This window comes from Tympanuchus pallidicinctus, unplaced genomic scaffold (genome assembly GCF_026119805.1).
Source record: "Tympanuchus pallidicinctus isolate F22 unplaced genomic scaffold, pur_lepc_1.0 scaffold22, whole genome shotgun sequence".
NCBI lineage: Eukaryota > Metazoa > Chordata > Aves > Galliformes > Phasianidae > Tympanuchus > Tympanuchus pallidicinctus.
In genome coordinates this window covers 14,445,958-14,466,938 of record NW_026294739.1, presented here as the reverse complement: position 1 = coordinate 14,466,938, position 20,981 = coordinate 14,445,958, and the positions used below count along the sequence as shown (strand labels likewise).

Here is a 20,981-nt window from a genome sequence, read left to right as displayed (position 1 = left end):
TCCAGGCTGAATGTGGATTCATGGTATGTTTTCATTTTGGCCAAGGAAGTTTATAAGAACAGACTCATCCAATTCATACCCTATTCAAAGGTGAGAATGCAGCTATGAGCAGTAAACTTTGCCTTTTGGTAAGAGCTCAGTTTTGGGTTCCTTGGCAGCATGGAAATTTGTCCTGCCCATCATTCCATTCTGACAAAACGTTACACCATTTTCACACAGTGTCATTCATTAGCATGATGTACCAGAGGTCTCCACTGCTGCAATTGCTCCCTCAGGGCTGCTTCACCTGTTGCTGTGGTCTGCTCCAAGGCTTAATTTTTGCCAGGAGACAAATTGCTTCCACTGTTGTTCTGCTAGTCATCCCTTTCTACATCTCTAGGTGTTCTCAGTTTCACACTTATCTTTTTGAGATCCATGGGTCTCATCACTCATATTTTAGTACATGGTCCCACTGCCCTGAGACCAAGTACACTTCTGTCCTTCCACATGGTACTACTTGAGCTTTATCTCCCTTAGTATTCTCAGTGTTTGTACTGCAGCTGTAGTTTGGAGCCCACACCACAGACAGGAACACTGTTGTGCTTGGAGCTGCACACATATGATACATAAATCAGTAGGACATCAGAAAAAAAAAAAAAAAAAAGATTTAAAATCAAAGTTTCTGCTTGACCACTGGAGATAAGGGAGGTTCCAGCAACTCAGTAGCACAGCAGCTTTATGCCATAAAGTCCCAAGCTCAGCAGGAAAAAATAGCTAGAATTCTCTTTCAGAGACAACAGCAACTGCCAATTTTTCTTTTGCTCTTCAAATTCCCTGCTAGTGCCACCAAAGTCAATGTTTATACTAGGAGGGAGAAGGAGTTGGTCTTTACATTGCTGAGAGCTAGTCCAAATACCTTTTCTTTCTCCTTTTCCTTTGGTACCTCCAGAGGTGGGGGGTAGGCAAACGTGGACGGCTTACAGTTGGACTTGTACTGGACTTTTGGCATCTAAAACAAACAGTCAAAAAAAATTGTTAGAGACAAAAAGCAGAGAAAAAGGTCCACAGCATAGTAATTACTTTAGCTGAATTTTCCTTCCAGCAGAGACAAACGCAGATCCTCTAAAGAATACAGGCTTCCCTTTCTCCCCCTCCGGAAGCAGAGAAACTGTTATCAGTGGCAACAGTTCAACTAGAACAGTGTTATTCAATTATTCTATAATTCGACTCTGGCAAGCTCTCCTAGCCTCCTCCATCCACTCCATGCTATTCACACCATGCTTTGTTTTCATTGTTTCAATGCTTTTGTGGTTTCGATGTTATTGCTGTGCCTCCTCATATTAGCACAAAATTGGTTTAAGACCTAAGTGAAGATTTTTTAGTGCATGCTAGATCAGACTAAGCACTGCCTGACAGTCACTCCTGGCAAAAGGACAGCACTTGTTGGGAGTGGGCAACCAATTCTGCACATTGTCTTACTCTTATCTACTTAAGCAAGGCCAGAAAGCACCCTCTGACATCCCATTCAAATTCTGAGAGCGAGTTCTCATCTCCCTTCCTTTATGACACATCACGGACTAAGAAGAGACCAAGGACTGCTCTGAAGAAGCAAGCTGGGTATGGTGCAGCCCACAACACATTCAATCTCAGTTATATAATGATCTTGCCCACAATCAATCATTTGGATGCCCTGGAAACCAAGGGACGGGGAGATGAAGGGGTCAAAGCCCGCTCTTTACAACTCTCCTACCTATATTGCTTCCACCAGCTCCATTATTTTTGCCTGCTTTTCAGGCCTCCAGTTTGCACCATTTCTGGTGCTCACAAGCTAGAGGTACTCAAAGAAAACCAGTGCAAACATGCATCTCTCTCTCAGGGCACTCAAGTCTTCCAAGCCATTACTGTGCTTTTTTCTCCACACATTACATACCTTAAGATCCTTGTTAAGGCCGATGACACATGTTGGGGTGAAAGCCAGTGATAAGAAGTGACTCAGAGGGAACCAGAACCAAAACTGGGTGAAGACCAGAACTCCCACCACAGAAGGCATGTGAGTGTGTCCCGTCCTTGACTGCAGTGAAATAGTCACATTATGTCCCCCTGGAAATAATCAGAAATGACATCACTTGAGCTGATGCATCCCTGGGTATCCCATGAGGATGCTGGAATGAAACAGCTGCTGTGAAAGCAATTAACACAGTGTGAGCCAAGCCGTAATGCTGTCAGCTTTCCCCTCTGTGATCTCACCTTTGACAGTGAAAGATGTGAGCAGTGTAACTACTCCTATCTATCTCCGTACAGCTGCTTAGTATCACCAAAAAATCAATGAATAGAGCCCTTCTGTGTTTGTTTTGCCAGGAGATGGTACAGTTCAGAAGGTAGAGGGACCAAACAGGCAAACCATCATAACTATTTTCCAAAACACAGCGTATCGATGAACCGCAAGGAAAACAGCACAGATAAAACACTCCATAGAGAAACTTTTCTGCCTGCCTCCTTGAACGGCCTATTATTCAGATGAAATATGCCTACAGTTTTATTCTACACATCTCAGTAGAAAAAAATGTAAACAGCAACAACTTCAAAAGCTCCTTCTAGAGGCTATTAATCTATGCAGCAAAGAGACAAGCTCCTGCAGTCTTTGCAACAAAATTAAATCTCTGCCAGACAACCAAGTCTTAGGTTTGTACTTGCAAAGCAGAGACCAAAACAACTCCATATGTTGATACAGTGCAGAAACATCCAGCTAGAAACCAAACTGAAAGATTGGGCTTGCAGACAGTGTGAAAAAGTGTTAATCTGATCTTCAGTCTTCTGAGGAGCACAGTGAATTGAGCTGAAGAGAGCACCAGGCAAGTCCATTACCGCTGACATGCCCAAGTGCAGGAAGGCTAACTTGGTTAAAATACAAACGCCCAAACTTCCAGACTCAGGCACTTTGTGGCTGAAAAATCCCAACCTGGAGCAGCATTCCTTTGCTGTGCACACGCAGCGATCTGTAGTAGGCAGCAGTTACCAAAATTAATGAAAGCCCTGAATGACACAGTTATCTTACTTATATGTCAATTAGTCCTGGGAGAAACAGCAGAAGACAGAGGATTTTGATGTCCCCCTATAGATACATAGGATATACTGCTGTTCCTTTTGAGATAGCAATAGATCTCCTGCTGTTTGACTACAAAACTCCTTCCAAGCTCCTATTTGAAGAAAGATAATAATATGACTTCTACTTTCACCCCTTCCACATTTGCTCTGCTTTTCATTAACTTCTCCAGCACCACTCTCACACTTGTATTTGAATTTGCAACATTAATGAGGCACTGCTGAGATCTTGTGTTATTCTTAATCATGTCAAACACAGCACACTTAAATCTCTGGTCTTCTCCTCTACCTTTACTTTGAATGTTTCTTCATTACATCACTATATGAGGGCCAGGTGAGTAATCTACAGATATTGTAGGTAAAGCAGTCCAGTGGATGTTGCACAGCAGCTTAACTACTTTATCAAACTTTTGGAATTTTTATCCAATTTATTTTTAACCTTCAGAATTACATCATCCCATTCCTGGAATTTCCTGGATGATTAACAGAAGTCATATTGCTGTCATGCTGCTACTTCCTGCTGGTTTACATGCAAGCAGACCACCCTCACTCCCAGGGTTTTGTGAGGAGCAGGAAAAGTGGAGAAACACTGCATAACTGGGAACTATCTTCACAATTAAGCTGCAGGCCTACCAACCTGGAAGGGAACACGTGCCCAATCTTTGGATGGATGCTGTGACACGATACCTCAAAAACCAACCAACCAACCAACCCCAATCAACTATCCAAACAGACCCTCAAAGCACAGCTTTTGTAGGGTGGTGCTGTAACGTCCATTTTCCAAAATTCACACTGCTACTATATCAAGATTTATCAGAAGCCAAGGGCCTGTTCTGAAGGCTACAAGGATTTACTGGCTTAATGGTAACAAAAGCAGGAGCACAAAAAGCAGGTGCTGATAATTTTTATACTTTGATAAATTCATTCATGGCTTGTAATTGTGAGAGCACTTTTGTCACGCTCATCACTCAATTCTACAAACTTCTTTCCTTTGACAGCTTTTCTGATAGCACACACTTTGCTGGGGGTATTTCTGGCAGTGCAGCTCAGAACAGCACCACAGCACCATACTCATTAGATGCTTTGTTAGATCTTGGAAACCAGTTTCCAATCCCAATTTACACTGCATCCTCTTTTCAAATAATCATTCCTTGACCTACAAAACAAATGTTTATCTTCTGTACTAAAGTATTTAACAGCTCAAACATAACATGTTGTGTGAGACGCGTATTTCAAGGGGCAACTCCTTCCTCTGTCACTTGGAAGATGACTCCTTTTCCATCCTTTGCTAAAATTGTCTCTAATACCACTGAATCCAGGATGTACATCTTCGCACTGCCAACAGCTGCTTCCATTCAGTCCCTAAGGAAACCTTTCCTTAATACAGAGAAAAGAATTTTTCCAGATATACTGCCTAAATATTTGCATGCTGACCACCGTTCCTTTTCTCATCGATTGAGAAATGCAGCATCAGAGAATCGGAGAAGATATGTACAGTTCAGAGAGCAAAACAGTTTCCAAATTTGTCAAATGCTGACATCTGGTTAAATCACCACATCCCTTTTATAGCTCACATGTACTTCTACATATTCCAGAAAACAAGGCATCTTATTTCTGTGAGGAACAGAAAGGTATTCATCAGTCTGAATCAAGAGAGCGTGTCTGTATGTGAATTATGAAAGTTCTAAGGTTTTTGGGGAAAAATAATACACTAAATTTAGAATGCCTACATTTTTCTTGTTTTAATATTGTAAAAAAGTAGCAGCTGGACCTTAACAATTAGACAATGATCAAATGAAATCACCATGAAAGCATGTCCGAAGGCTGCCTCTTTGTCAGAGCACAAAGCCCACCTCCAGTGCATCATGTCCCAGCTGCACACTGGAAATCTTGCACTTTTAATCAAAGCCTGTCATCGAATGAGAATTATACTTTTCTACTTCCTCTGCAAAAAAACCCTCAAATGCAATCTCAATAACCCTGACCACAGCAGATAATACAAACAATCTTTTCCTTCTAGTAGTGATAATTAAATTTGATAGCTCATTGTTCAGATAATCACTTGTAGTTGGATGGGAGAGAGAAAAGAATTTTTCTTTTAAGACACTCTAATGAAAGGGAAGTTCACAGCCTTGCTCCAGCAGCACAGGAAGATGCAAAGAGTTGAGAAGTTGGCACAGATTCACGTGCAGTTTACTAAAATTGAGCGTTTATGGTTTCTAAACCATTATAGGACCCATGTGACATATGAAGCAAAAAAGGGTTTAGCTGCATTTTTATGATTTAATCTTAAAGAATTCAAAACTGGTCTGTAGAGCTGAGAGGTTTGGAGCCAGCTGGGCTCATGCTTCCCAGTAACACGATCTGAATATGGGAATGATCAAAATTACAGTAACAAAAAGACCAGTCAAAAAGACTGGTAAATTTGAGTTCCAGCAGAGGTACCTGGGAAGCAAGGTGAAATTAATGGAGGTGATCCATGTTTCTTTCTCTGTAGCCCAGTCATGAAGCACGGAGCAGCCTGACTGCCACATGCATGCCAGGAACACATCTGCTTCCACGCAGACAGGTGCAGGCAGCCCTGTGTTTTCTTCCCCCATGTACATGGGCTGGCAATGTGGTAACTTCATACAGATACTAATAACAGTGCTTGGTGCTGTGCTTCAGCCAGGCCACAGGGACAGATACGATACACTAGACTTCTTTGCTGATGTGACTTCAGGACTAATCCTGACTTCCGAGCATGCAGAAGAGCAGCTTGTTTCTACCTACCACAGGGAACAGGAGCAAAGAACTCTGTGGCCAGGGAAGCCCACAGTGCAAGAGACCATCTGGGACAGACTGTGTTTGGATGCATAGGACAGCAGTGAAAGACTTGGAAAGCAGGTAGTATTGACACACAGCACTGTACGTCTTAACTCCAGCAGAAGGAAAAATTGAAAACAAAACATTGTTTGCCCTCTTTGCTTACAGAAACTTTCCCTAATAGGCCCTGCAATTCTGCCCTAGAGAAAGACCATCACCCTTTACAGAATCCTACCCCTGTTCAATGTTGAGACATTCACACTCGTGAAACATTCCCTACTCTAGAAAAAGGTAGCCTCTGTGACCTGGAACTACAAAGCAGGGTTTCTTTCTTCAATTAAATAAAATTAGTTGCAATTAGAGATTTCATGCTGCTATTATATAACATACATAAAGCCAGCACCTTATCTCCCAAGTGAAATTGTTATTACAACTATGAGTTTAAGAAGAGTTGCTGCTTTAGATGTTTGGGAAATTACCTGCATCCAAAATGCCTTGTGCCAGGATCGCTCCAAACTTGGCCATAACATCATCGTGCTTATCATTGATCACTTTGGAATAGAGTTGTCTGAACTGGCTGACCTGAATGGGAGAAAAAGAAAGAGAAATCATAAAACTGACACAAAAAACATGAGTCAAATATTCTGTCTTTATGGGAAGCATCCTGGATTTCTGCATAGTGGAAGAACATCCACTCTACAGCGCTTTTAATTGTGGGTGATACAAGTCTAATAATTAATTAAAAAGGTGTTCCCCACTTGCACATCTATCCTGAATATTTAAAAATCATTTTATGAGTGTCTGCATTTCCAAACCACATTACAGGCCTTCGGGAATTGCCTGAGAATCTCTGGAGCATCAATGAAATAAGAGACCAACCAATGAGTTTGCTGCATCTCCTACACATTCTTAGGTTTGCGTGACACTGAGCTTTATTAAATTTCCTCCTATTTCTACTGCTGAAAACCTTAAACTTATTCCAGTTTTCCTGAACAATATTTCTGCTGTATGGATAATGCCCTTATGGTGCGTCACCAGCAGATTTTGCTAGGAAACTCATACCTTTATGTGAAAATCATTAATGAAAATACTGAATAATGTAACAGATAATCACAGTACGTTTACTACCATGTTCTAAGTGAGCATTAATAAGGGAAATTGCTGAACCTTTTCTTGTGCCACTGTCATTGCTTCAAACAGCCTCATCTTTCCTTAAGTTCACTCAGTGTTTAAGAGATGGAACAGCATCACATCCAGGAATATACGCAGCTCAATCAAAAATTAAGAACATATCTTTTGATATACATATGAGCAACACCACAGTTGAAGTGATTTTTTATCACTTGAAAAAGCTGACCAGGAAATCCTACAACTACAGTCACAGACAAGGCAAACTTTGACCTGAAGCCATCAGAAACACAAAGCACCAGACTAGCTACCCTGAAACAGTGGCAGCAGAATTGCTGCCTGTTATTAGCTCTCTATTTGCCAGATCCCCTTTGCATTAAGAAGCTTTTAGTTACAAGGTGGTAGCATCACCAAAGGGAGGTGGCTGAACTTCTCAAGGTAGCCACACGTACAGGTGGGTAACAGGGAGATATGCTCACACAATACCGGGTTTCACTGGATGCAATGAACCAGCTCTGCTCACTGCCTTGCTCTATTTAAGCTTTTTTCATGCTCTCACAATGTTTATTTATTAACACTTACACTGAGGTTTACACATTTAATATAAATACTTTGTTTCTTAAGCTTGACCTGTGGTACATTGGAAAAATACCTCTTTGAACTCACAGTGTTATTTTCCCTCCCTGCTCATACTCACAGCTGCAGAGGCACAGCATGCCCTGCCTGCTCCTCCCAGAGCAACATGGGCAACCACGTGCAAGCTGGGAGGACCAAAGCCTTCGGATATTATTTGAGAGACAAAGAAGCAACACATAAATCGTTAGTCTGGCTTTGCTGAACAGCAGGATTGCAGTGCCTTTGTTTAGAGCACATCGTTCTTCTAAGCCTGGGTGCAGCTTCTGGGCTCAGAATATTTATAAAAACAGTAGGATTTTACAAAGCTCTAAAAAACCACTCATTCAGTGAACTGTAATCTGGAATTTGCACAGTAATCAAATCTTCAGAGAACAAAATGCTGGGTGAGGTGAGGAGATGTTGAGCAGGTCTGCTGATGTTCATGCTGGCGTCGGCAGTCTGATGGAGAAGCACTCGCAGCGTGGCGGGCGCCTCTCTGCAGCTCCTGCTCACAGATACCAGGGCAGAGCCAGCATCAGTGCCACCACGAACCCTCAGGTCTCACCTGGGGGGGCAGCCACCCCATGGCAGGGAGTGGGGCTGGGTGAGCTTCGAGGTCCCCTCCAACCCAACCATTCTGTCTGCAAGGGACTGATGTGAAAGGGTGGAGTGGGGAAATCAGTGCAGGGCAGGCTGTCACGAACATGTGTTGAACAGCTAGAATCAGAAACAGTCATTCTACTCTGCTTGCAAAGTACAAAATATGTACTGACACAGCAACAGCTCCGCTTTCAGATAAACTCTGTACACCTATGAACAACTCCAAAAAACATACCAGGACAGTGTGCTCCCTTTGGAAGTTTTACTTTAACAGCAGCAGTAACAAATCTTTTATGACAGGGTGGGAGAGCACCCCGCCTGGCTTTATGCACTGGGCAAACCTATATCCAACAACTGACCCAACGCTAGAATGAACAGCAGGTCTGCACACTGTTTCAGGCCGTCCCTATAGGTAAACACTTCACAGCATCAGGCATTCTTAATTGGATCAGCTCCCAGCTGTAAAACCTTCCTCGAAATTGAGGAAACCCTGCTTTGGCAGGTTTAGCTGTAGGGAAGTACCATCCTCATGCAGCCCGTGAGGAAAGCAAAGCAGGTACAGACAGAATCTGAGCTCTGCCTTCACGGTTGTGGCAGTCACTTCCTACAGAATGGCTCGATGTCAACAGACAATAGTTTGTAAAGCAGTTGATGTGAAACATGTCAGGGTTTACCTGGCGTGGTCCTTTAATCTGCTGTTGTTCTCCCTTCAAATCTCAGCAATGAGCACATCCCACATTACTGAACTGATTTGTTTAATATGTTGTCAAATTCGCAAGGTCTGTTTCTCCCTCAAAATCTTCAAGTACTTTCAAAACTGCGCAGTATTTGGAAATGCTATCAACAAATTTATTTGGCCAACTTGTTGGAGGAATACTAAAACACAGGCAGTGATTCATTTCATCTTTCCTAAGAAAGATGCCACACACCATTTTGACAATTAATGCTGGTCAAAACTGCATGCTGCTGATTTCAAATTAAGCCAAATGTACAACCTTAGAAACACAGGGGAAAGAACACAGGCTTTAAGGCATGGGAATGATGCAGCACCATTTCCTACCACAAGCTCGAGGGACTCGTATTATTTAACATTTAAATAGGTTGTTTACCACTTCTCCCTCCACCAGTCAACATCATGCATTCAAAGCCCGTGGGTCTGTTAATACAGCCTCTGTTTTATTAACTGCTCACTAATGGAAACTGTGATAGCCAATGTGTGCGATGCTTACTGCAAGTGCAAATTCTGAAGGATAAGAATCCATTTCTAATAAAAGAATATTTAAACTGCTTGTGTGCTCTCTCTATCCATCTTTGAAAGCGGAAGCTGTTCCAGATGTGATTGCTACAAACTATGTAAGAGCATACAGCATGTGCAAGCATCCAACAGCAACAGGCTTCTGTGAAGGAAAGCTAAAAAGGTGCTGCCAGAGTACTGCAGAAAACATTTTTGCATCCTAGCAAGACGTAGCATTTCAGTTAGAAAAAAGAAAGAAATATCAGGTCCTGGTTTCCTTACATCTTAAGAGAAAATAGGCCAAGATGATCAAAGAAGAAGGGAAGAAAAATACTCCATCTTGTTCATTATCTTCTTATCCCATAAAGATCATTGCCCCAACGCACAAACAGCAAAAGGAAATCCAATAAATCCAATACAAGATGTTAGGACAAGTAGCATGCCTCCCAAATTGCTGTCTTAATTGCCCTGCTGGTCACAAATGCATAACAATGTTGCCATTGATTTCTGTTACAGTGATCTCATCATATCTATAATTCAGGATTCCATTTCACAAAATAAACTTGTTATTCTACATCCTACACTAATATGGTTCTGAAACGTATCAGCAGAGGACAGGAAAAGCCACGCTGGCTGCTTACAGAGGAATCTGAGTTTCAGCTCCAAAGAGACACAGTCAGCTTTACACAGCACCTGACATCCTTCGGGGCACTTCAGAAACTTGCAAGTTCAATTATTTCTTTATTAAATACATCACTCAGATAACCTCAATTTGTTTAAATAATAAGTGCAACTGAGAAGATGACAAATAAAAAGATGAAACAGTGAATTAAAATAATTTGATTATTAAATCTCCACTTATTGCTATTATTTCAGCACTGCAACGTGTAGCTCAAAACTCTGAAGTTGTATTTCTTCCTTCTTGAAAACCTTCCTGTATCAATGCAGAAGTACTGAATGCACTTTGTAATTGCAGCCCCAACCAGTTCCAAGGTGGGACTGCTGGTGTTAGTGATTCTGCACTAGGATCTGAGGAAAATAAAGTGAGAAATAAAGGCAGATGAGTAGCTTATTTGATGAGCTCAACTTGAAAAGGAAAGTAAGATAACAGCACGTTTGAGAGAAAGGTTCCTGTTATTCTCCATGCTTCAGATTCCAATCTGAAGGAAGGGAAGAGAAAATGCTTGAAGTAGAATTAATGCCAAATGTCTAAGATGGATAAAGCAGGGCAATGACTCCATTTGCTCCTGTCTTCATCTCCAATTAGCACCAGAGAATCTCAAGTCTTTTGAACCCAAAGCACACTGCTCACATGAAGGCTACCAGAAACAGGCAGTACCAAATGCAGAAGTAATGACAGGAAGGCAGTCAGACTCCTTTACTAAATCTAACCTTTACTAAATCGCTCTCCTGCGTGCCAAGCGTCTCAGAGCATTTAGTAGCAGTGAGACAATGATATGAAGTTGTCTAAATGTAAAATTTAGCTTCTCGATAACCCCACAAAGACCACAAACACACTTTGTGGGACGTGAAACCCAAGGAGCGCCGCCTGTTAGCTGCTTATCTACCAATTGCTCCGTCATGCAGTTTAGAAACCTAATCAGATTAAAACACGTCACCGTAACCCAAAAATGGCCAGTTATCTGAACTCCACCTTTTCACATCAGAGCAATTTTTCTTCAGGCTGGCAGAGAGCTCTAAAACGTTTCTCATAGAAACGAGGATAATAAATAATGTCATGGGCAGCATATTCCTCACCATATTCCTTGTAATTTTGAGCAAGAAATCACGGTATCTACAGCTAACTTCCTTCAAAAGAAATAAAATTGATACATTTTGTGCTCAGTTCCTAAATTACCAGGTTATTTCAAGGATTCCTTATTAGTTTATATCTTGTAGGATTTTGGCTGCCATGTTTTCAGTGTTTGCAGCATTTCTATGACCGCGTCATAAATTGCCTTCTGCATCTGCATTATGTAACAACGCATTCTGGGTCGTAAATGGGGCTTTAGCATTAAGCTTTTCCAGTTCCTCTCCCCATTTCTAAACAAGGCACCGAGTTCCAGACTGTACATCTTATCCTCTATTTGCTAGCCAACTATTTTAACAACCTGTTTAGTAAGCCTACGTATTACACAGAGCTCTGAAGCTAAGGATAGCAGCACTCTCTGGGGAAAGAAATCTGACTTAGTACACACTAAAAGGACCACTCCTTTCATTTGCACTTCTGGATAGGACATGGATTCTTCCATCTCAATCCATCAGATGGACTACTCACAGCATCCTTTCACAAAAGAAAGTATCATCCTTATTTTTTTGGGTGGGAAGGGCACAAGAAGGCTACACCATTTGTCCAGCACTACAGAAGAGCACAGAAGAATGATTAAACTTAACTTCCTATACTCAGAGCTGGCATTCCAACCAGTGGAAGAAATGATAAAAACAAGTGGTTTCTTTCCAAAGAAAGGATCTTCCAGCTTCACGTTACAGTCATTTAATACCTTGGAAGATGAGGGGATCTTACAGAGCTCTACTATTCTCCTGTTTTATTCAGTTGAACTACAATTTAGATAATGCAACTGCCAGATCATGCTCAGTGAAAAACTCCCTTTCTGTTTTTATTTTTAAATAATACAGAGGAACCAACTGCTAGCACAGCCATACATTCTGTGCCTTGGAAATACCCAAGCACCTGTATTTGTGGATTTTCTTTGCTTTCCCAAGCAAAATTTTCCAATGGAAAAAGGTTTCTTTCCCCCTCTTTCTCCCCATCCAAATGCAGCAAAAGTGTGGCTGCTTTTATTATAGTTCAATTTCTGAAACAATGGCAATAAAAGCAACCATTACGATAGGGTAGCAGCAAAGTACCAGCTACAGCTCAGCCTCACTGCTCACCAGAGAACATGAAATGTGAAACCTCAGGGCTCCTATTAAAGCAGACTTTCAGACTGAACAAATGTTTGCGTATTATCATCTGTCATATACTCACAAGGCAACCTGTCTTTAAAAGCTAAACACAGCACACGCAACCCTTTTTGCCCTCCAAGCAGAAAGAAAAGCTCCATTAAAAAAAAATCATGTGCTATAAAGTAACTGAGACAGTTGTGGCAGCAGAAATTGTTTCACCTGAAAAGCACACATTGAGCTGCAAAAAAAAACAAAAAAACCTTTACTAGACAGCCCTGCTCACACAAATCACATGTCTACAGGCCTCGATACATTTGAGACAAGTGAGGCACACTCTCTATAAGCAGGAGTGTGTATTAAGGTAACATCCAAAGTTAAAATGCTGTCATTTACCAGGCATATTTCTATTGCCATGCATCACTCCCTCATTCCAAAGTGCATGCTCCAGCCCACACCGGAGCTTCCTGCTCTGCATTCAGCTCTTGCTCTTTATGAGGCACATACTCTCTTGCTAATGCTTACGTTCAGGGCTGAGCACTAACAACCTGACATCCAACACCACAGTTCCCACCTAGCAAGCTGGTATGTAAGGCATGCCACTATTACCTTTGGGCAGGTAATCTCAGTCTGCTGGATCATGATAAGGGCAGATGCAATCAGAGCTCCTTGACGTACATAGTTCACAGGATCATTTGTCATTGGTTCAAGCAAATTAATTGCTTCCTATTTAAAAAAAAAAAACAAAAACATCACAAAGTTAATATTGTTTTCAGTATCCTAGGATTCAGTGCTGTACTCAAGGTTAACAGATTGGTGCTAACACATACATTCAAAGAAAAGCAACTGGAAACTTAAAATGTGATGGCTGGAACAAGATCTACCTGCAGAAACAAGACAATAGATCAGCAACTGTTGTTATAAACAACAAATGAATTCAGTGCATCAGAGCTATTGACAATGGCATGTCTTAATCTCCACACATAAATTACGCTTGTGCTTTCTTTGCAACCAAAATGCATCAGCGTTACCTTCATTTTCCATTTAAAAATGATGCAGAGATATCAAACAATGTGTCAGAGGTTAGAAAATGAGACAGTAAAGTAATCAAGTTCCAAATTTCTGACCTTATACTTCATTGTTAAAGTCAGTAAAATTCAGCATCACACAAAAGCACTCATGGCAAACCCACATCAAGTGGGGCTGCCTATAGGCATCCACGTAGTAAATTCAGGTTTTGAAAACATTACAAACTCCTCCACTGCTTCTCCAAACTCAGTAACTTCCCAACTAAGCCCAACTGAACACAATCTATCTTGGATCTACCAATAAAGATTCGTTTCAATATTGAATATGGATTATGAAAAGCTATAAGGAACCCATTGTAATATATGTTGCTTAGATATCCAGGATCAGCAAGTGAAATTTGCTGGCTTCTCAGACTAAATAATCTCTCCAGGAACATCTTTATTCTCTGTTTACAGTTCTGCCACTTTGCAAGCCATGCCTTAAACATACAAAGAATTACTACAGTTACCATTTCATTTATAATCATCCAAGGTCCTCAGTGCACACTGCACAAGATGACAAAACTCTTCTAAACTCAGTGCTGCCAAAACGAGATCCCTCTCCTCCTTCAATTTCCCTTCAGCTGTATTGTCTTTTCTCTTTTCCTGTCTAGCTGCAGCCCTCATTTCATCTCATCTCACAGTGAGCTTTTCCAGCTTGATAATTCAACAGAGAACTGCTGTTTAGCCCTGGCCAGTGGTCTGAGTTTGTGTCTGCACCAACTCACTGATAAGGTGGAAAAGGTGTCAAGAGGGACTGAAATTATCCATGTCAACAACAGCAAGTTGTCAGAGTACTTAGCCAGTGCTCACCAGCCACACTCTTCAGATCTAGATGGAGCAAACCTCAGCAGTTTGCATAACCATTGGCTGTATAGATAAACTTGGTCAGTGGCAACACAGAGGCTGTCTAAAAGCACTCCGAAACGGCACGTGAAGATACAAGCAGCTCAAAGAGCACTTTTAAACCATTATGTGATTTTCTCATTACGGAAGTTGGACATACCTGGCAGTCTCTTGGGCTTTCTTCTGTTCACACAAACTGAGGGCATGAACAAAAGCAACCGAATGCATGAGTATCCCAGCACACACCTCTCGGTGTATTTCACTCAGGGTGAGGCTTTTACAAACAAGGTGATTTCATACAAAACACCATTTCTGAGAAAAACTTCTAGTGCCCTCACTTAGACTGCTTTTTGCCATATGAGCCATCTTGAAGGCCGAGCTCTTCTGCCTGAAGGTATCACGGGTTGCTCATTCATTCATTCTTTTGGCATGCACTGAACACCATATAATGGAACATTGACCATGACCAAAAGCTTCCCAATTTCTAAAGTCCAATATAATTAGGCTTTCAAAACCTACTAATCTAAGCTTCAGAAGGTATGCATGTGCATAATCTGATGGTTTAGATCCTTACCATACCGAGCATCTGGAAATAAAACAGACTCCTTTGTGCGACTAAAAGCATTTCCAATTAAATCAACTTGTCAGATGCAGAAGGTTAAAAATAATTAGCTCCTTAATTCCACCTTCCACTTGGGAATAAAGCAACCTGGATAAAAATAGTATTCTCAGTATGCTTTCAAGTCTGCATGCTTTAGGTACTAAAGATGGCAGGAAGCACATGTCAGCATTCTGTGCATTTCACAACAAGTGACATGCTGGAGAGCACTGTGTGCAAGAGCCAAAGAAGTAACGTTTAATACTGGCTGAGGAAGGGAGATACTGATACATTTGAGGTGTATCAAAGGTATGGAAGCATGAAATATTAATTTCAAATATATAATCTGTGCATCTATTTCAAAACTGTGATTCAGAACTAGTACTGAATACACACATGGATGGAGTGTGGAAGCTTATCCCAGAGATGCTTGTCTTACAGTAGTGTGAAAGACCCTTGTCACCCACATGTGAGAGCTCTCTCTTTCTTACTGATACTTTCAAAGGAACAGTGAATTATACACTGGAAAACACACTTAATTTCAGTGCACTTGGCTCTGTATGAATTTTCTGAGATTTATATACCACAGAGAAGAAGAAAAGAGCTGGTTTGCTGGCTGTTGCTTTCCTATCACTGGCATTCCCCATCCTCCTCTAAAGTGACCTGTACAAGGATGAAGGAAGGAGTAATGGTTCTGAAGTACTGAACATGCATTTAACATTGAGTGGCTACTGACAGCAAGAAAACTCTTCAGGAAAGTTTGAGCAAAATTTAAAGTAGTACTGCTCTCCTACAGCTGCCTAGGAGTGTGCATGTGCAAGAAATGTGATTTCTGTGTGTGACGTTCCTGCACAAGCATCTGTACAGAAGGAGAGTACAGAAAGTGTGAAAGGATCTGATCCTCACCTTGTTTCCAGTGCCCGCACAGCAGATGCCCAAAGCCATGGCAGCCCCGTAGCGCACATGGGGATTGTAGCTCTCTGACAGCAAAGAAACCACACTTGGACATTGCTCAGGAGTCCTAAAGAAAGGCAAAATAAAGCGTTATTTATTACTACTGTTCTTCAAAGTTTGGAGACTTTGTTCTGTTGATACAGGAAAACTTAAAGCTGTCCTTCTACACAGTATGTTTTGCATTTCTCAACTGTAAGAAGAGGAGCAAAACACAAGGGACCAGAGAAGAACAGGGAAAAGTGCATAACTTAATGAACTTCCCCATCCCAGCAGGTACAACACACAGCTGTCACCTACTAAAATGTTCTTTTCTCAACGTATATTTTCTGTAATGAAAATAAGCACGTCTCGTATTCATTTGCCTTCTGAACTTTCTTAAATCTACCCAATCTCATGACACCACAGACACACAAGCAATGCAGGAATGCAGTTGGCAAGTACATGCTCATGAAAGAGAAAAATGGAAAACTATAAACTGCAGGAGATTTAATTATGAGTGGTTTCAAAATGCATATCATCTGGTTATCTTCTGCATTTTACTGCCCATCAGCCCAGACTAGTTCTGCAGTTGTCACATCTGTGATCCTAAAGCCAGTCTTACAAACCATTTGGTTTGACTATAAGCTGATTTCAGATCAAAATATACAATTAAAATTAAGGTGTTCTCAGCTTGTAACTTTCAGTTCTAAGTCAGTTTGTGGTATTGGCTCTTTTCTTCTTATGTTTGCTATGTTGGAAGCTGGAGGTTGTTGACAGTACTTGTAGTACATAGGAACTATAGCATTGTGTTGCATTATTAGGTGCCTATCATAGTACTCAATCAACTCAAGGCATAGAAAAAAAAAGAAACATGATTATGCTCCAGTGTTGTTAGGTAAAACACATACCTGAACCACAGAAAACCGATATAGGAGATCTCAAGCAATAATGCATCTTCTTTGTTCATTATGACCGAGGACACAAGACAAGCTCACATATCCAGCTATGCGAAATTCTGCACTGTGCAGATAATCAGCTTAATTCTGCTCTACTATCTCTTCCCACTTCAGCACATCCCCCATAGTCTCCTCCAATAAGCAGCACTGAACCCCCCTTTGCACTCCCCTCTCCTGCTCTTGCTTAGCTCAGACCAGCAGCACCCACCCAGGCTCCAGCCCTGCTTCATGCATCCCACCACTTCCCTCACTTCACTGCTGAGGGGACCCACAAGCACCCTGGTTTCACAGGCTGCTCAGCACATCAGCACTCTGTTCCTTACTAAAACATTCACATGAGAAATACGCAAGAAGAGAAGAACAGATGGAAGCACTAAGATGCAGCCATGACAAGGAACGCTAAGAATTCAGGAGATGGGACACAAAATGATTCTGTCCCACAAGCAAGCAGACATACAGAGTATGACCTAAAAAGCATGCGTAAAACCACCTATCAGTCTGTTGCTCAAATAATAGCTGAATGTTTACTCAAAACAAGCTGACGTGGAGAGTGGGAATCACAAATCCTGTAACAAGTGAGCCCCAGCATTCAGCTGCACAGAAGATTTCAGTTCTTGAACAAAGATTCTCAACACCTTTTTTGTTTGCTATTCTTCAGCAAATGTTTTTGCAAATGATTGCAAGTCAGAAAGGAGAATTTTTTTTTTCTGGCAAAGATGTGATTATGCACTTTGAAGAATTAATCATTACATTCCTGCTCAGAAAGCTGGATATTATAGAATCATTAACTTGAACAGATCCTTGCATCTCAGGGTCAGAAGTTCCGACAGATTTTATTACAAAATCAGGTTTAACACCCACCAATCCATTGCAGAATTCTTAGTCAGATTTGCATTATCTGTGGTCATTATTCTGAATGCTTTTATCTCAAATCTACTCATAAAACAGTCAAACAATGACAGATGGCCTCCTGTAAATCCATCGTGGGAGCAGAAGTTATTCAAGGGATCCCACCACTTCCTTCACTTCCGCAGTCTTCCAGAAGTTCTTCCCCACATATTACACAAGAGAAGGCAGAATCACAAGTGGGCAGAGGAAGTTGAAGAGCCTCATAAAAACACTCATCAGAGGAACATGACCTCAGTTACAAAAGCAGTGCTGGCATCAGTGCTTACGTTGTAACATGTTTGCTCGCTCTACTGCTGAAATGCTTTACAAAGTCCTACATGCTATTGCCAGACGGTTAGCAAATATAAGCTCCAAAGCTCACTTATAAAATTCATAAAACTCCAAATAGTTCTGTTACGTGATCAAAGGCACAATTTGAAACACCCTCCTACGCAGTCCCAGCCTGCAATCTTGCTCCTGTGGAATTACTTCTAACCGGCAATCGGACTGAGGAACATGCTGAAAACACCATCACGTTCTCCTCCCCTCAGCGCGAGGTTTTTCAGCCTTCCTTGCAAGCACAGCCACACGAGCCACTGACTTGCTTTCAGCACAAGAGAGGCAGCTCTGCTCTGATGGAGGAAGTCTCCCCTCCATCAGGACCAGCGCCATGCAGGTCCCACACCACCTCTGCTTGAGGCCGCCTGCTGCAGGCCTGCACCTCCTCCATCGTGCTCCTCAGTGAGCTGGTGTGGTTATGTTCCCTTGGTGGGAGAAGGAGAGAAGCAGTAGTGAAGACGAATGAATTTCTCAGCAGTCACACCCAGCAAGAGGCTGCTCCTAGCACTGGTAGGGTCACCAGGTGTTACTGCAGGTTAAACAGACGGTAACTTGCGTGAAACATCGGAATGACACGGACACACAGGGGGCAGTTTCAACAGCAGACATTCCCATTTCACAGCAAAAACCCTGAACTTGGAATATATGTAATATACTGTGAGGCCCAAAGCAACGTATCGTAGTCCCCTGTTCTGACCTTCCTGTAACAGAGGCCAGTAATTTAATCCAACAAATTCCTACATTAAAGCCTGAGGCAGGTCTTTAACCTGGGCTGTATATCTTAGGAAGATATGCAGTGTCTATTTTTAAACCAAATTACCTTTAATGCACCGGTTCCTTCCTTTCCTCCTAATGCTGGTTTTGCTCAAGCAGCCTGGTTTTGCAATTACATTTTACTCAACAGCAAAACAACAGAAGTGCTTGATTGTTTCCTTCATTTTCATTTGAGTATTGCCCTACTGCTCCTATGTAATCCAAAGAAATATAAAAGTCAATGAATCCACACCCACAACCAAAAAAAATCTTCGTCACAACTGGCTTTATTCCTTCTGTTATCAGGAAACAAAATAAATTAAGAAGCCAAAGAAGCTTCACAAGTCTGTTCCCTAGGACTTCTGCACAGTAGCCAGCTACAGCTTTGTTTCCAGCCCATGCCAGGAGAAGTTTTACTGCTGTGATACTTGGCCTGCAGATGAAGGACTTGCTCCAAGGTACAGTTTGGTTTGTTTCAGAAATCATAAACAAAACCTTTAAAAAAATTAAGATGCACCAAGACAGTAATGAGAAATTGTCAGCAAAACCTAACAGCTGGCATTTTATCGGGTTTACTCACCAAGTGACTCCTCTCAAAACCACACAGAAACAAACACTGCTTAACTGAGGATTCTGAATCCTCGCAGAAGCACAACGCAGCTGCCTAACACTGCCCGCAACCTCAGCTTCAGCCCCAGCTTTGATCTCGCTCCGGAGGATGTTCATCACTGGGATATAATACGTGACACTCGTAAACATACAAATATTGCGCTGTATATAGAAGGCTGATGTTCAGCTTCCAAGTGCCCTGAAATTTCCCAGAAATAAAGTTTTTATTAAGCCTCCGATAGAAAAAAAATCCCCAGCTAAAACATCTGAAGAAAGACATACAGATTGGTTGGAAGTGGAGGATGGGCATTCGTCCTTTCAGTTAATGATGTTGATGATGGAAAAGCTCTCCATAGTTTGCAAATTCTATTTCCTTTTCAAAAGGAATCCTTTCTTACAGCAGCTCTATTCAGAATCCTAAGGCTTGGGGGGTGGGGGGGTAGAAGTTCTGAAGGTAAATGACATTTGCAATACCTGCAGGTACAAAGTCATCTTTCTCTGTAGGATTTGCCCACACCAGCCTTAGTGGCATACTGGAACTTAACACACACTGTTGGGTCCTTTGATTCTGTTTAACCATCCACTTTTTTTGTCCAAGAAGTGTGCATCGATACCACAAGACAAATTAACAACTCCAACTGTCCCATCTTGAAGCACATTGCACTCATTATCTCAGAATTACATCCAAATACCTTTGTGCAATTTATCTCTCATTTTGAGACTTACACATCTTGAAGGTTACAGGACTACTGTCATCTCTGCTTCTGTTTTAGCAATATTTGAACATGAAAACATTCCGATGCTACCTTTTACAAGTATACAAGTAAACAAAGAGAATACTGAAAATAAACATCTCACCGAGTCTGACTTGAGACTAAAAATGGAGTTGTCTGAACCATCACTTCACACACTTATTTTTTAGTCTAAACATTTAAGGGCTTTACAACTTGGTGAAAAATGAAATGTTAGAGGGGAACAATGTCAAATTTATCTTTTAAATTCTTCATCAGTCATATTTCAAAAGATCATAAATATTTATGACTTTCTAAGCTAATGGACATGAATTAATCATTTGATACTAGTTCTGCACATTGCTTTGCTTGTGTGGTGACAAGTAAAGAAGAAAAGCTTAATATGCATTTCATTTTATCCATGCATGAGTTAATAAAGGAAGAACGCAGACATCTGACTGCACAATTTGCGGAGCGTGTGTGCAGCAGGGCACAACACAGGGGAGGGGAAAAGTGCAGACAAAAACGCAACAAACTGGCATATTTCAGTGTCTGATAGGCATGGGCATAAATCTCATCTGCTTCTCCCTTGACAAAAGGATGCAAGCTATTCAGGGGCCAGGAATTTCCTGCAACTATCTCATGCAGTACAGGCTCATTCTTCACACCAATTTTATCCAAATTGCCTTCCAGTTGCGTCACTGAGATCTGCTGAGGAAGGAGGGCTCCCAGGCGGCCTCCCACCAGCAGGAGGTCAGGAGAGGGCTGCAAAACAGTTGCAGCACAGGAGCCGAAGGGATGGGCGCCTACCAAAGGACACTGCCACCACTGACGGCATGCCTGAAGCAGACTCGGACCCCATCAAATAAAACACTGTTGGCAATTGGGAAACAG

The 20,981-nt window shown here is 41.6% G+C and overlaps 1 protein-coding gene across 1 annotated transcript in view; it reads right to left on the bottom strand.

The window, feature by feature from the left end:
- Positions 1-20,981, bottom strand: part of PSMD1 (proteasome 26S subunit, non-ATPase 1) — a 61,152-nt gene that overhangs the window by 6,503 nt on the left and 33,668 nt on the right. Inside the window, exons 17-21 of the mRNA XM_052686883.1 lie at positions 15,785-15,899; positions 12,977-13,093; positions 6,366-6,468; positions 1,910-2,079; positions 896-988 (exon numbers count right to left, since the gene is read on the bottom strand). Of these exons, the coding sequence (XP_052542843.1) occupies positions 896-988; positions 1,910-2,079; positions 6,366-6,468; positions 12,977-13,093; positions 15,785-15,899 (598 nt within the window). The remainder of the gene's footprint in view (positions 1-895; positions 989-1,909; positions 2,080-6,365; positions 6,469-12,976; positions 13,094-15,784; positions 15,900-20,981) is intronic.